This window comes from Apteryx mantelli, chromosome 28 (genome assembly GCF_036417845.1).
Source record: "Apteryx mantelli isolate bAptMan1 chromosome 28, bAptMan1.hap1, whole genome shotgun sequence".
Taxonomy (NCBI): Eukaryota; Metazoa; Chordata; class Aves; order Apterygiformes; family Apterygidae; genus Apteryx; species Apteryx mantelli.
The window spans coordinates 3,225,529-3,241,311 of NC_090005.1; the positions used below are offsets into that span (position 1 = coordinate 3,225,529).

The 15,783-nt window shown below is 45.0% G+C and overlaps 2 protein-coding genes across 8 annotated transcripts in view; both read right to left on the reverse strand.

Annotated features, from left to right (window-relative positions):
- Positions 1-7,799: 7,799 nt before the first annotated feature.
- SLC35B1 (solute carrier family 35 member B1) lies at positions 7,800-12,935 on the reverse strand. Its single transcript, XM_067311894.1, has 9 exons — positions 12,758-12,935; positions 12,558-12,661; positions 12,311-12,441; positions 11,732-11,762; positions 11,358-11,515; positions 10,847-10,973; positions 9,903-10,009; positions 9,434-9,587; positions 7,800-9,077 (listed from the first exon to the last, which is right to left on the reverse strand). The coding sequence occupies exons 1-9, from the start codon at positions 12,865-12,867 to the stop codon at positions 9,025-9,027; spliced, it is 975 nt and encodes a 324-aa protein (XP_067167995.1). The 5' UTR covers positions 12,868-12,935; the 3' UTR covers positions 7,800-9,024.
- A 589-nt stretch (positions 12,936-13,524) lies between these two features.
- FAM117A (family with sequence similarity 117 member A) overlaps positions 13,525-15,783 on the reverse strand; it is a 34,647-nt gene continuing 32,388 nt past the window's right edge. For all 7 annotated transcript variants that reach the window (XM_067311963.1, XM_067311961.1, XM_067311962.1 and 4 more), the window contains one exon: positions 13,525-15,287. In XM_067311963.1, the coding sequence (XP_067168064.1) occupies positions 14,948-15,287 (340 nt within the window). In that variant the 3' untranslated portion in view covers positions 13,525-14,947. The remainder of the gene's footprint in view (positions 15,288-15,783) is intronic.

Here is a 15,783-nt window from a genome sequence, read left to right on the forward strand (position 1 = left end):
TTGTTAGAAGCATCTCCTGTCTTCCCTGATGAGCCTGCTCTTGTTTTCAGTGCTGGTTTGCTTTAAGATGCTTTTGATCCTGTATTCATTAAAATCTGATCCTGCTGCTTCCCACCAGCCCTAATGGTCTGTGAAATTATTTTCCTTTCTCTAAGACGCTGTTAACTCTGCAAGTGCCTGCAGAGTAGAGAAGCTCAGAACATTGTCAAAAGTCCTGCAATTTATTCAAACCAGCTTTTCTCTACAAACAAAAATTAATCTTCAGTGTTATCACAGCAATCTTTAGTGGAGAAGTGGGAATGGACTGGAACAGAGTCTACAAGTTTTTATCACTGCTGTTTTCCCCTTCTGCAGGTACAGAGAGATAACTGGACAAAGACTTGAAAATTGAGGATAAGATTCACTCCATATAACAGAGCATGAAAGTATGAATGAGCAATAAAGGGCTCAAACAGGTGCAAAAAAAAAAAAAAAGAGGAAATGAATCATGTAAAAGAGAGAAGAAAGTAGGGGACAATGAAGAGAAGGGATGTAGTAAAAGAAGAACAAAACTGCATTTGCTTTGAGAAACTGGAGAATGGAGAGAAGACAAAATGAAGTCTGACCTTGCAGGGAATAAAAACGGGTAAAGAAAAGGCAGGATTTTTAAGAAGGTATCCACAGATTAAGAATTTGGCTTTCAATTACTTTGTGTCAGGATACATAACTGGATGACAGTTTAGTCATGGCCCGTTTTTTTTTTTTTTATGTTGGTAAAAGAGAGGAGAGCTGTCAAAACTTGTGCTTTTGTTTAGACCACAATGATGAAGGTTAATATTAGTCCTCAATATGCACTTTATTGCACAAATTCTAGTGACTATTGTGAATTGAATAATGCTTCTCTATAACATTCTTATAGAACTGACCAGTTTAACATGGAACTAATCAGTTTCTTGTTTATGCCTTCTCAATAGCAATGTCCTGCAATGACTATTACTGCATTAAGTTATCGCAATCAAAATGGCAGTAATAGGTATTCAGATCTTTAATTTCATTTAAAGATGCACTCAATTATTGCATCAAAAATTGTTTTCTAGAACAGTGATTTCAAAAGCAAGCATCCAGAAGTCATGAAGGCCAAATTAATTTTGGTCTTTTTATAGTCTTTAATTGTGTACTAAAGTCTTTAATAGTATGATTACATATTATTCTTAACCTGATTTCCTAAGGAAACAAGGCTTATACTGTTGATGTTCCTATCTTCCTACGCATCCCTCAATAACTTCTAACTCAGTAGTGATTTCCATCCAAATTCAAAAAAGAAATAGGGGTCTTAAAGATAATTGCATTCTACTACATTCCATGAAACTAGAGATTGGATAGAGAAAATGGATACCCCTCTCCCCCAAGTGCTCTAATATATTACTCTATAGTTTAATAAACTTCAGTGAATCCACATGGGAGAGAAACCTTCTGAATATGCTAAGTATGGAGAAAACTTGAAACAGGAGCCCCAGTCAACCACAAACCGCAAATCTACAGGAAACTAGGCTTCACTAATTCCAGTGTTGACAGAACTACTTTTTCACTGGACTGAGCTAACCCTTTTTGTGATTGGGTGTGTAGATAAAATGAAATGCTGCATCCTGTATGTGTCCCCAAATTTTAACACACAATACCTAAAATATTTACTGAATGCAAAAATCATTGATCTCCTCCTGGATGCTTCCTCAATAATCAAATAATGGTATCCAACTGCTCAGAAATATTAATGAAATTATCTTACCTGGTACCCCAGTGATTTTCAGTGATAATATGCTTTACAGAATATGGATGGGTGAAAAAAAATCCTCTTAAAAAGTATGAAAACAGAGAAAATAAAGCTCTAATGCTGTCAAAAGTGGGCACTAATTTAAAGTGCCCAATTTGAAATACCTCAGATCTGATTATTTAGAGAGCTTGGTAATTTAATGGTGCTTTGTGTATTCAGAATATAGTTCCAACTCTCTACAGCTGTGCCTGTGAACACTCACTTTTTGCAAATCTAGCCCTGCTGTTCACACAAAAATGAAGAACTATTAAATCTGTGGAGCCTTATGTTGCCACATAGGTCCTAAGGCAGGGGCAGAATCTCCTAATCCAGATTGGTGTTCAGTTTCTTAATCCTGAGATCACTCTTTCTTCTCCCTGTTACATTCACTGTAAAACTAATCAATTAACAAATTACTGCCCATCACATTCACTGAATGAGTTCTGCCAAGTCCTCAGGAGAAAGCAACACTAAAATTCTGAGAAGAATAAGCTAAATCTGAGCAGGAACTCTTCTGCTTTGAAAAATAAGTAAAGTGCCTTAAAGCTGATAAAGAGTAAGAGAGGCAGCATTCACGTGGAAAGCTGAATGCATTGTTCTGAGGAGTAATTTTAAAAACTTTAGCTAATGAGTGTCAGGTGATCATGCTGCTAAGGGATACAAACGCAACTCTGCTTCTTCCACTGCCGCAGTAGATGGAGAAAATGATCTCTATTGTTTGAGTGTACATGAGAAGGGTGAGATTTTATTCTCTTGTAATGTTTAATTTTAGGTAGGAAATAGTCCTTTGGAGTACAGTTTTCTGTCGTCAACTGTAAGAGGCTGTTGCAAAATGGGCCTGTTATGCTCTCTATTCACGTTCCAGGCCCACTGCAAGATTACTGTGTTGTCTCATATAATAGTCAGGATTTAAAGGGGAAATTTCAACAACCACAATGTTTGATTAAAAAAGAGTGGGTTGCTTTTCCTAGTCTCATCCCCAGACAAACCTCCCTATATATGTGTACCATTATGGAAATCTTTTGCTGTCCCCCAAAATTATGCGTGCCTATTAAGAAAATATTTCACCTCCTTCCCACTCATCTTTTCAAGCCTCAGTCAAGCAAAAGACTTAGTCCTCATTTCAAGTAATGGAACATTTCCATGACTGACCTGGTTGGATTTTCATTTTTATGGTTTCTTCAAAGCATCTGGTCTGTGCTAATAGAACTGCTCTTGGGAATGCCTCATGCATGCTGTATGTCTGTGCTACTCTTGGGATAACTGAAGACCCAGTCAAGGACTTGAACCTGCTTGCAGGGAAAAAAAACCCAAATCTGACAGTTATTTTTTTGCATTCTTAGAGCAAAACATCTCTACTAAATGAGTCAGTATTTCAACGTGTGCCATACTGGGTATGAAAACCACATTGTATCTTCTAAGCACTTTTTTTTTTTTTTTTAAACCAGGTTAATTGCTCATAAAGTTCTGGATATAGGCTATTAGCTTACCAAAGATAAAAAATATATTAAAAATATTCAGGATCATATATGTGTATGCATATACAAAAAGAATGAAAGCAACAGTGCAAGCTGAAAAGCATAGCAAGAGAAGGAAAAAAGTCCTTATGACTTTTTTTGCTGTTTTAATTTTGAAGCCTTAAGTGCAGTCTTAATTTTTCTTTAAAATATTTAAAACCTTAAATACCTCATTTCAGTGTGACATCCAGCTGTCTCAATTTCAGTCTGAGGTAATTATCTTTGTTTTGCCTGTTCTTTAAATGCATCCCTGGCTCACTGTTGCTGAAATTCTATTAGTTATGAACTATAAATCTGAATATGAAACTGCTTATTATAAGAGCATATATTTCAAATGCATATCCCATCCCTATTGCCCTTATGAGCTTTTTCTTACTCCCAGTCAGCATAAACTTATTATGTGATGAAGTGGGACTCAAACGTTTTCCCCTATGGGTGCTGTTTTAATTATCATGGGTGTTTTTCATACTGTGGAAATCGACAGGAGTTCTTGTTTCCTTTGAAAGAGTATATGGAATCCTGCAAGATGAGCTCACAGAGTCAGGCATTTAGGCCTGTACTTTTCTGGGGCCTGGGCTTTTTCTTCTAGAGTTCTAAATACAGGCTTGTGACTTCATGATACAAAGGTGAGTTTGGAGCAAAGCCCAGGCTCAGAGTGAAGGTACCTATTCTAGGCTTAGCTGTAAGGCCAGAATTTTAGTCATCTGTTTTAAGTAACTACTGATTTTGTAGGCTTGCAGGGAGAAACTCTAAAGGGGATGCACCTTGGACTGTCTTAAGAATCAGACCTATTAAGATGAGTATCATGCTGGGAACTCTGACTCTTTTAAGCACAAATCCTCATTTTTGAAGAATGAACATTTTTTGAAGACGTGGTAGCTTTAAGATTGATAACTCATTGATTACAAAGCAGTAATGATCACTTCCTTATCCCTTAAACTGTTTTCATCTGAGCATGAGTCTTTACTATCCTGTGATCAGAAAATTGTGTTGCACAATTATATGCGCACCTACAAAATATATGCACACATGGTACCACCTACCTTATTCTATATGCTCTCTAAACATTTTATATTTTTAACATCTGTTGATGGAGTTGCAGAGGGAGCTAGTAAAGACAAGGAAGATGAAAGAAAAAGGAAAGCAGCTGCCAAGTTCTCCCCCTGCGGATGCCATGTCTCAGTTAGCTATGAAATAAAACTTCACCTTTCTTAGCTGATACATCAACCAGTTCCTCCTGGAGGGACAACAGGCACAAACAGAGCAGCAATATAATCTGCTGTTTATTCTCAGTATGTGCATGACTTCTCGTCTCCCTCGAACAACCAAAACCTGACAAGGTTCCTGGGAGGATTCTGGCAGAAATGCTTTCAAAAACATTGACTGTGATGCCTATGGCTGCTGTGCATGAGACCAGCTGTTTGTGTTATATGAGGACAAGAGGGCATGCAGGTGGGCACATACATATTTATACACATGCTATTTGTAATGAAGGACTATCCTGCTGAAAAGACAGTGACTGTTTTAAAGTTTCTAATGACTTCACTTCAATGTAGTCTTTGCTGATGGTCAAAAAGAATTAAAGTAGAATCAAAATGGAGGAAGACCTTGATTTCCACATTACATTTCTACTCTAAGCATGAAGACTTGGGTCAATTCTATCACTTATTAGACAGGAACTGCTTTTTTGTTGTTTTTCTTCTTGTATTTCTTGAAAATGATTGAAATAAGAGTTCCCCCTGCTGGTAACCTGCTGAGTCATAAATGGACAGATGTCTCAGGGCTGGAACTCTGGACCCATTGAGAAGACAGAAGATGGAGTCACTTCATAACTTCTCAGCCTGGCCCTCATCTTTGCACTTGGAGGGTTTTGTTTAAGCCACTTAAAAAATTTAACTCCTATTCAATGGATTTCCCTTCCTGTTTCTACTCGATAGAAGGTCAGTTGCATGTGTAAAGGAAGGAGTCAAACCACAAGCATTTCCTTTAGTAGCTCCCTTGACGAGTCAGGCCAAACTCAAAAGCTGAGATTACACGGCAAGTGGTCAAAGCATCTGCAAGGTTGGCTGCAAAGGGTGATGTCTTACACCATAAGAAAGATTTTCATTTTGGAAAATATTTCACTACCACAAATAAAACTGTTGCTTGCTTGCAGCTGGGAAAAGGAAAACAAGTGGCAGATCAAACACATAAAACTAAAGAGAGCAAGGTAGTGATTTTTATTGAACTAGGTTTGCACCCTTCTGACAAACCGCAGGATGTCTTAAAAAGCAAAGACAGACACAATCTGAGTCCCAGCAGAACTGGCCAAGCCTCAAGTTGCTAAAGGGCTAAACTGTTGGTAAAGAACACCTGGGTGCTGTGCTTTAACTCCTTGAAACCTCTAAACTGCTTATAGGTGCAGATGCTACCACAAAACTCTTCCTTCTTTGAATAAGTGAAATTAACTACTGCTGGCAAGTTGTAAGATTCCTTTGCACAGCCATACCCTAGATTTTATTCGATTTCTAAATCATACAGGATAAATTCCCTCTACACTTTGCAGACTATTAATCTCTATTACTTCTAAGACAGAAGGCCTTTCCTGACATTTTAACAGAACTGCACTGCATCTGAATGAAGACACTTGCACTGTTTAGAAAAAGGAATAACCCCAAGAAACTATTAAACCTAATTATCCCTCTGCAAGAAGCGCCTGACTGAAGGAGCTTACAGTTCTAATAGGAAAAAAGTAATACAGAAAATGAAAATCTTACTAGATCCTAAACCCAGTTCCTTTAGAGTTTACCTGCAGTACTGCTCTTCACTTATACAGAGACAGTTCAACTCAAGCAGCAATGCGTACCAAAAGCCACCAGGCAAGCCTCTCAAAATGGGGTAACCAGTCTGTCAAGGCGGGGAGTCGTTGCAGCAGCGCTCCTGGCAGTTCAAAGCTGGGGACCTGTTTTGTGGCATCATCCAAGAAGAAAAGCCTGTGCTGATTTGAAGATAGCTTCCTGAATTGCTTTTGTAGCCTCTTCTGGGATTTCACAGTACACGAGGTCTGGACAAAAGACCACAAGCTGTCCAAGGAAATCCAAAGGGTTCAGACTGGGTAGACACAAGAGCTGCCCTTACGAAATTTTGATTGACTAAGAGTTGGAGATGTAGCAAGAACCAAGTTGGAGCAATACCAGGAATAGGCTTTAGAGCTAAAGTGGGTCAAGGGAGCCTGCAGCAATCAGGATAGAGACAAATCTGCAGTTCCTCTATTTTCTTTCTTCTTGGCAGACTGATCCTTAAATCTGTGCTCTGAATACAGACAAGTTGAAAATATTGGTAAGGCCACATCTTGGCTTAGAAAATAGACCATAAGAAGCTCCCAACATTTTTCTTTCTGCTGGTCCTCCAGGCTGCTGCAATGTGGGGCAGGAGACAGACTTGTGAGCTTGAGGAAAAGTTCCCTTGAACCTATGGTGGTTCAATGGTTAAGGAAACAATTAGCAACACGGAGCTTTTGTTTCATACTCTTTTATGACCCTGTCTCTCCTAGGGCTGCCCCTAGACTTGGAGGGGAGGGAGAGTTCAGGAGGAGCAACCTTCCTAGCACATATAGAGAAGCAGCTTGAAGTAACCTGCCCCTTCCCAGCCCTCAGGAGGCAGTTTGGCTTGAGATGCTGCAAGTAAAGAGGAGATCACCTATAACTGACAGACAGTGCAGTGGAGAAAGGCTGCTAATCTCTCAGTCCTTCAGTTTGTGATTGTGATAATTACTGCTAAAACAATCAAAGTAGAGAGATTTCCCTTTGGTTTTCTTTGCATGTGCTTTGGAATAAAATTATAACTCAGAACAGCAATGGCTCAAGTATTTTAACAGGTGACATGTTTGAATGGGAATTTCAAGATGACCATGAGGAGGTGGATGGTAAAGGGAGTAAGTGCATTTTTTTCAGCTATTTGAATTTGAACAATGACAGGGGTACCTGGTCTATTCCTACATGAGATTACTAATTTAATAGAAGAGAAAGCAGGTCTGCTAAACTAATAGAACTGAGAGCTGACCTAGGATCTTTTTGTTGCTTGGTTACTGAGTTTGGGAACGAGTTAGATTTAAGATACGATTCTCTCTGTCTCTTAGCACTAAGTCCTTTAAACACAGGGAAAGGACGGTTTCATGATTAAGACACAGAAAAGAAAATTAATTCCCACCTCTGCCACAATATTTATGAACAAGTCATGCAATTTCTCTATTCCTTCTTATAAAACACAAATAGTATTTGTTACCTTAGACATACTGGGAAAGATAACTGTCTTCAGAGAAGTAGGAATCTCCATACAGTAGCAGATGTCAGCACATGGCATTCATCAGGAAGGAATTATGGAGTTAAGTGACAAAAGCTTTTATTTCAGGATTCTCTACCACTGAGAATGTTTGCTTGCTACTTATCACTTGACCTTTAAGACAATAAAAGTTAGCAAAGAGGTGAAGGTGACAGAAAAAAAACTCTTCGAAGTAAACTTCAATATCCTCAGGTTTAATTTTGCAAAAAACACATTTTTTTTGAGTAGAACTATGGGATAGTAAGAGAGGTTAAATCAAAACCAAATTTGAGGCCAAAAAGGTTGTAAGAAACACTGGAGGGGTGGGCGAGGTGGGGGCTAGAAGAAGAGGCTGACAACAGCCGCTCAGGAAAGGGATCAGGATCCCATCTGGAGGGGCAAAAGGCCAAAGCCACAGAACAGATGGAGACCAAACGACAGCTGGTAGAAACATGCTTTCATGTGTAAAGTTTGCTCTTTGGAGAATTTTGCTCTCCAACTCTGAAGGCATCATTATGGTAATAACGCTCCTCCCCTACAACACTGGGGAGCTAGCAGGTGCGCCCGGGAGCAGGCGCTCCACAGCTCTCAGTGATGGTGGTTAATTAACAAGGCCCCTTTCAACATTTAGAAGCTGTTGTCACGTAACCTTGGCATGGCTTTAGCAGCAGAGGGTCTTGTTCCTTCCTCAGCAGGGGGGATGGAAAGAATTAATTTGGCCCCCAGTGGTTAAACAGGTTTCCTGTAAACTTTTACATATGCCAAGAGTTATTTCTGTTTTAGAAGGGCTCAGGTGAAGGATATAATGCAACTCAATGTTTACACGTATTATCTTAATGGAAGAACGTCCGACTGGCTGCTCTACCAGCCAGTTCCCGGTTATGGAAAAAACATACAATCAGAAGAGGGAGTTCTGCCTTCATTGCAGGCATTTAATCCTGAGGTCTTTCCAGGCTACACCAAACACACTAAAATAAATTGTCCTTAGACTAGTCCTCTCCTTGGAGCAAGGTGTAGCATTTGCACTAAGCAGATTCAAAAGAGAATGCTGCAAGATCCCAAGACAGTTCTTCCCCAAGATCAGTCAGCTGTACTGAAATTAAAGTTCTGGAAAAATGGCCGTTGTCTCCTTTTCTTTAATAAAGATATGAAGTCTTTCCTCATGTTAAGGCAAGAATTTCATCCTGCTGCTAGAATCTAGTAATGCAGCTTTGATTACAGAAAAAAAAAAAATTAAACATTTGATTACAGTTAAAACAAAAGTATGACACTTTAAGACAATTCAGAATTAAAAAACTAGAACAAAAAAAATCCAAACACTCCCATTCTCATTACCCATCCTGAGTCCAGTTTCATAACAGATTTTGAGGTACAAGACAATAAATTAAAAGTTCATTCCAACTGCAGAGTTCAAACATCTCAATGTGATGTCTTCTTCACTCCCTTTCCAAATTTGGCATCAAGTCCAAGGCCTGCAAAGAAATAAAATAATCCATGTGCATGGCAAATTCACATTCTTCAAACAAGCATAATGCAAGGGACTACATGAAAACAGGCTTAACAGTACCCACTTACTAAGGGTCACTGAGTGGCAGCAACTCATCTTGTCAAGTGGGGGGAAAAAGAAAAAAAAGAAAAAAAAAAGACAAAAGAGAATCCGCCAGAAGTCAAGTCCCTCTTGTCCTGCTCCAGTAAGGCTATTAAGACACCTTTCCATCAAGAGCGTTCTAGTATAACTAGATTTTTTGACTAGCATCTTTTGTTAGCGCTCCCATCTCTACATAGGTTAATGGGGGAAAGACTTCAGATGGTTTCTTCACAGACTTACCCAAGAACACCAGGACTGTCCCCACCCACTGCATGGTACTGATGGGATTAGCAAATAGAATGACGGATGCCAAAATTGTGAAGAACTTCCGTGTTGTAGTGATGATGGAACAGGTCAAAGGGCCAAAGTACACCACAGTCATGAAAATGAAACTCTGTTTAAAACAAACAAACAAACAAAAAACAAAAAAAAACTTTTGTCACTTTGCCTGGAAAAAGTACACCACATATCATCTTCATATGTTCTTTTTTTTTGCAGGAACATTACTCAGTCCTAGCCATAAGAGTCTATTCAAAATCTTGATTATTGGCATACAAGTTTAAACCAACTTTAATCTTGTAGGTAGCCCGTACAAAAACCAAGCAACAACCGAAGCAAGGGGAGGCGAGACAGCTTTACTTTTTTATCTTCTAACTATGCAAGCAAATCCCAATTAAGACTGCAGAATAGGGAACGGAAATGTATTTACCTGACCCAGTGCACTTGTCAGGCCAAACAGTAGGATATTGTAGAGGATGCTGGGGTAGCGTTCAGCAAAACTCAAGAACTCCCAGAGCTCTCCAGTGAACAGTATCCCTAGGAGAAAGATGAAAATGAGAAGCATGAATTAGCAGCCCAGAGACAACCTGAGTAGCCACTGCCTACGTAGTGCAATTTCAGTTTACATTCATTACCTGACAAAGACTAAACTCCACCTAGCGAAGGCTGGTGGCAAGCAGTGAGCTTTCCCTGACCGCGAACTTGTCACATGAGAAAAAACCCAAAGCCTCCGAATCCCTTTCCTGCCAGTTTTGCAGCATCTCTCCCTCACAGCAGCACTTACTGGCTGAAGCCAAAGTAAAAGTGAAGAAGCAGGTGCCCCAGCAGAACACAAAAATGTTTTTATGTGCTAGGTGTGCACCTTCCACCAAAGGAAAAATATTAAAAAAAACCCACACAGGACAAGTGAAAAAGATCACCTTCCTCATTAATTACTGAAAGGCGGCAGTCATTATGTGCATCTCCAGTTCTGACAAAACAGTCCCGAGCAATTAATTAGAAGTACTACTCCTTAACTGGAGCAGAGAGCTACAGCAACAGGGCTCGCTTCCGTGCCAAAACAAGAGTGCCAACAGGCGGAAACCCAAGTCTTACGTCTGGATCACAGAGCCAACATGCAAGCAAGAACTTTTCAGAAGTGAAGAGGCTTCGGGTAACTAAACTGTGCATGGAGCAGTGTCCTCTAGTGGGCATTGAAAGAGCTACACTGAACAACCCAGACCATATCTTCATGTAAAAACCCCCCCAAAACTAAAATTGTGTGCAGAACACATTCTAGGCCCTTTTCAGAACAGGACACGATGTCTCTTCCCACAGGGTGTTGCACAGCAGCCTTGAGGCTCAGTGGCTGCGCTTTCATACACTCTTCCTTACCAGCCCCTAGGAACAAGGTGGACCATAGATTAACGTTTAGCATCATGTGATTGGAGCCAGTTTGGTAGTGAGCTCTCATGTGGTCCTGAGATACACCAGTCAGCCCGTCCAAAGTCAGAGACAGGAGCTAAAGAGGGGCAGGGGGGGAAGAGAGAGAGAGAGAGAGAGAGATAAGAGAAGAGCAAAGAAAATCTTCATCATTTCTTCCTTATGGGGAACATTTCGAAACACCCCCTTTTTTTTTTCCTTTACATTTCAATCACCTGTTAAATAGCAATTATGCAGCCTCTGAACTTATGCTAGGAGAGACATGCGTGTACTCGTGCACTGATCCCCTGCCGCAGCTTGAAAGCGCATTCCTCAAACCAATAATGCACCCATGTTTTAATATCAGCTTTAGAGCATGCTTGCTATACAAGAGACGCAGCCAGACCTGTATCATAACTGCTTTTTCCTCATCAGACCGGCCACCAACACAGACCGCAGTCGTTCATACATTGGCAATACTCACTAGAAGGAGCTCTCCATAGCCAAAGACGTGGTCATCGCTTCCAGCCCCCTTTTTAGGCTTATACATGAACAGGGCCACGCCTGTGACTATCAAGAGGACGCAGAGGTATTTGGCCAGTGGATACTTCTTCCGCAGCAAAGTCACTCCTAAAAGCATGACTGTAAAGATGAAGCAACATTGTGAACCGCTCCCAAAAGCCTCTCATGGAAATTTAACTTTGTTCAGTAAAAAATTAGGTGGATACTGCACTGCTTGCTCTTCTTGCAGCAGAAGAGAAGAAGAGAGATACTGGTTTTAGAAATTAGGTCCATGGACTGGTTCAGGGCATGAGAAATCCACACAAGTATATGAAAAGATACATGAAGTCTGCTTACCTGGAATGGGCTTACAAGATTTGCCTAGGACCTATAAAAGAAAGAATACCTTAACGAACTGCATATCATTGCTTGACTACAACAAGCAAAGAGATCCTGGAAACACAGGGGTAACCGTACTGAATCAGTCCACCCTGATACGTGCTTTTGGTAAAACATACCAGATACTTCAAAAGACAAGACAAGGACCCACAGCAGGAAAACCACTCCAGTAATTGCCCGTGAGAGTTTCAGAGACTGTCTCAAGCCCACACACATTAGCAGCAACCCCCACTTTCAAATTCCCACCACTTCTAGGTATTGTTATTCCTTTTCCACAATAACCTTAACTGTCTTAATTCATCTCTACAACACACAGGGCTGCTGGAGGAAGCAAAGCAACAGGTTGCAGCCCCAAAAAAGCAGCCTTAGGAAAACAAGCGTCAAAATCACAGTTCCCTCCTGATAATTACTAGCAGCTTGTTCTTCCATGGCAAGAGCTTCCTCGGCGCAGTGGTTGCAGGGTGTATAAGCAGCCCAAGCACCAGAAGGGCAAAAGAGTTGTAAGAGGAGCTGCCCCTGCAGCCTACTCTGCTTCACCTGAGTTGGATAGTTGACAAACTGCAGAGCCGAGTTGCTGGAAACCATCGCGCCCAGGTAGGAGAGCGAGCAAGCCGCGTACAGCCAGTTCTGCGTCCGATCCACCTTGACAGAGTCAAAAAACCGGATCACTGGAAGGACGAGAGAGAAGGGGAACGTCGGCAGGGCGGCGGGCAGGCGGCAGCCTCGCCGAGCTGCCGCACGGGTGCGGCGCGGCGCAAGGGCCGGGGCGGCCGCGGGCACTCACGGAGCTTGGCGAAGGCGGCGTTGATCACGCACTGGATGAAGACCAGGGACAGGGCGTGCTGGAAGCGCTCCTGCGCCGCGCCCTCGCCGTAGCGGCCTCGGGTGCTGCGGGCACAGAGGAGCGGAGCGCGGTGAGCGAGGGCAGCGCCCCGGCCCCGCGGCCCCCGCCCGGCCCGGCCCCCGCCCGGCCCCGGCGCTCACATGCTCTCCTGCAGGATGCCGTAGTAGAAGTAGCAGGCGAAGACGCCCAGGAAGCAGACGGGAAGGCGGAGGCGCTCGGGCAGCGCGGGGCCGCCCCCGCCCGCGCCCATGGCGGCGCCGCGGCCGCTCAGCGCCGGGGCCACGTCCAGCGCCACATCCCGCAGCGCGGCCGGCGGCGGCGGCGGCGGCGGCGGCGGCGCGGGGGGCCTCATGCGGCCTCCCTGCGCCCGCCCGCCTCGCGGGGCCCGCCGCGCCGCGCCGGGGCCGCCCCTCGCGCCGCCGGGCGCGGGGCAGGGCGGAGGAGGGCGCGCGGCGCGGGGGATCCGGTCGGCGCGGCGCGGGAAAGGTCCATCGAGCCCCTCGGGGACGGCGCGGGAGCCGCAGCCCCCGCGGCCCGGCCGCGCTCACAGCCGCGGGGCGGCTCTCGGGCCAGGCGGCACGGCGGACAGCCCCAGGCTGGGGGCCTTCGGCTAGGGAGTCTTCGACAGTGACGTAACACGATGTGGAGCATGCGGATTGGCTCGGCGGCCGGGGGCGGAGCCAGCGGGCGGCGCCCTGTCGGCGTTCGGGCGGTCGCCTGAGCGACTCAGGCGGGGTGCGCGCATGCGCAATGGGCGTGGCGAAGCCGCCGGGGGTGGGCCTGCCAGCAGGGCGCCGCGCGGGTCCCGCTGCCTCCGCGCTGCTGAACCGCTACTGCGGGCTGTCAGCAAGCTGCTCAACTCCCCCCAGCCTCCCGCTGATATTAAACCCCAAAGAAAAGAGGTACGTCGGATGCCTGAAATATTTATTCTTTTTTTTCCTTTTAACTGGCAATATCAGGATCTGCAAAAAAACCCTCCTCTAAACACAAGACAAGAACTTCAAGCTAACATTCCTCCTTTAAGCTCTGCAATACATACATAAAATACAAACTTCAAACAGCTGCAAAAATAGTGTCTTTGGAAGAAAATAGAGTTTCTACATCAAATACAAGAAAACAGGCTCCTTCAGAACAACCCCGAGCCTTTGCAACAGAACACGAATCAAATACTTTTGTTGTCGAGAGGCATTACAATCAATGTTCCCGTGTTATCGCTTTGCTGTCCAAGGCATCATTTTGGGACAGCACTGCTGGATTTGGCATGTTTCAGGGGCTCCCGCCCAGACATGGTCCCAACCGTCACCCCTCCGGGTGCAACGCTCATCCCCAGGTGCAGCAGAGCAGCCCCACCCCGACCCCCAGGCCAGCTGCCCAGGCCCATGGCTGGAAAGCAGCACATAGTTTCTCTATAGCAGCAGCCTCCCTCAAGCAGGACCTTGGTTATTGCCCCTTTAATTTCCACCCTTCTTCCCACAGGGAGGCCGAGACACTGGGAAGACCCTTGCCCGCCTGCAGGAAAGCCACTGCAGAGCAGCAAATGCCTTCTTCGCCCCAGGCACACGAGCAGCTTTCCAGCACACAGGGCCTCCGTGTGCCGCTGGGGGTGCACAGGCCAGTGTTTAGCCATCTGCATTTTCCCACACGTGGCAGGGCTTTCCCAGGGCTCCTCAGAGCTCCAGGCTCATTTTGAGGTGCCAGGTGTCCCCAAGAGGCACCATCAGGGATCCACAGCCCCCCCAGCCCCTCACACCACCTCGGTGCTCTGCAATCCAAGGCAGTGAGCTGTCCTAATAGTGCAGATACACATCAAGTTCTGCTCCAATGGATATTTTCTAGAGGCATCTTGGCCAGGCTCTGCCTTCTCCAAGAGCAGCTCTCCTAAAAGCCCCTTCTCCCCCCTTCCCACTCCCAAGGGTTCAGCAAGGCCCGGACAGCCTCAGGGGGGAGAAGGGCTGGGAAGCTCCACCTGAATTCTCTTAGCTCAACCTCATTCAGAGCCAGGGAGCCCGAGTTTGCCTCTGCTCGCAGCAGCGGTGCCCTGCTGCTCTTTACCAGCAAAACAATCACACAGGAAACAAAGACATTTCAACACAGGAAAGTGCTTTGAACAGGGGAGGCTCAGAGAAACGAGCCTCGCCAGCAGCGAGGAGTCCTGTGGCACACTGCACTTCACAGTTTTTGTCATCCTCGGAGGAAGCCTGCTGCGGTTCTCGATCCCGGGGCTGCCTCTTAGCTGTCACGTCCCAACTTCAAGGCACTCGTCTCCGCAGGCTGGCTGAGATGCGCTGAGGAGCCCGAGATGCTGAGGCCGGCCAGCCTTCCCCAAGGCTTCACACCACAAGGGAGCTGTGGAAGACGACGTTCTCCTCCGGCTGGCCACGCTTCCAGTGTTCGTAGTTCAGCGAAGACGATTTAGACACCTCGCTAAAGCCATCTACTGCGGGGTCCTTCCGCACCCCAAGGAATGGGGTGGGGGCCGAGGACTGACAGGATGTAAACGAGCCCGTGCCAGGGCTGGAAGAAGCAGGAAATCCCCTGAAGAGGAAGCCCACGTTTGGGAAGAGAGGCTTCACCAGGCTGACCGGGCAGAAGGCAGAGCCGGTGGGGTTGAAGTGCACTTTGTTCTTATCTGGGCAGGAAGGCTGAAAAGTCTGATTGGGGCTGGGGGATCTGAAGGAGAGAGAGGAGTGGAGGCGATTAGAGACAGACACTCCCAAGGGCACAGAGCTGTTGGGTCTGCAGTTGCAGGGAAAACACACGGAGTTCTGCAGTCTTCGAAGAGCCTGACTAAAAGCTGCATTGCTGTTACGGTGAGCTGGCCCATTCTTCAGGCACAGAACAGGCTCTGCAGAGCAGTATGAAGAGCCTGTTTTGTTTCAAAAGCACACTTATTTATAGGAGAACCAGCTCTTTTTCTTCAAGATGCTGTGATGGCTGAGAAAAACCTACTGCCTGGGAAGGGCAAGGAACCAAAAGGTCCTTCTGAGCATGTCTGAGGGTTACTGATTTGGATTTCCAGCTCTTGCACCAGGACATGAGCAGCCACATTTCTGCTAGGAGAGTATTTCCTTTAGAGGCAGCTCCCCACTTTCTAGAACAGGAGGTGGCAACAGCAGCAGCAACAGAAGCCTCCACTGCCCCCAGCCCAGCATCCTGCTATAGCACC

Coding starts and splice junctions, on each gene's coding strand:
- SLC35B1 (XM_067311894.1), bottom strand. CDS start 12,867: ATGGGCGCGGGCGGGGGCGGCCCCGCGCTGCCCGAGCGCCTCCGCCTT. Junction 12,662..12,757: donor GGCATCCTGCAGGAGAGCAT/GTGAGCGCCGGG, acceptor CTGTGCCCGCAG/CACCCGAGGCCGCTACGGCG. Junction 9,588..9,902: donor TGACAAGTGCACTGGGTCAG/GTAAATACATTT, acceptor TGTTTTAAACAG/AGTTTCATTTTCATGACTGT.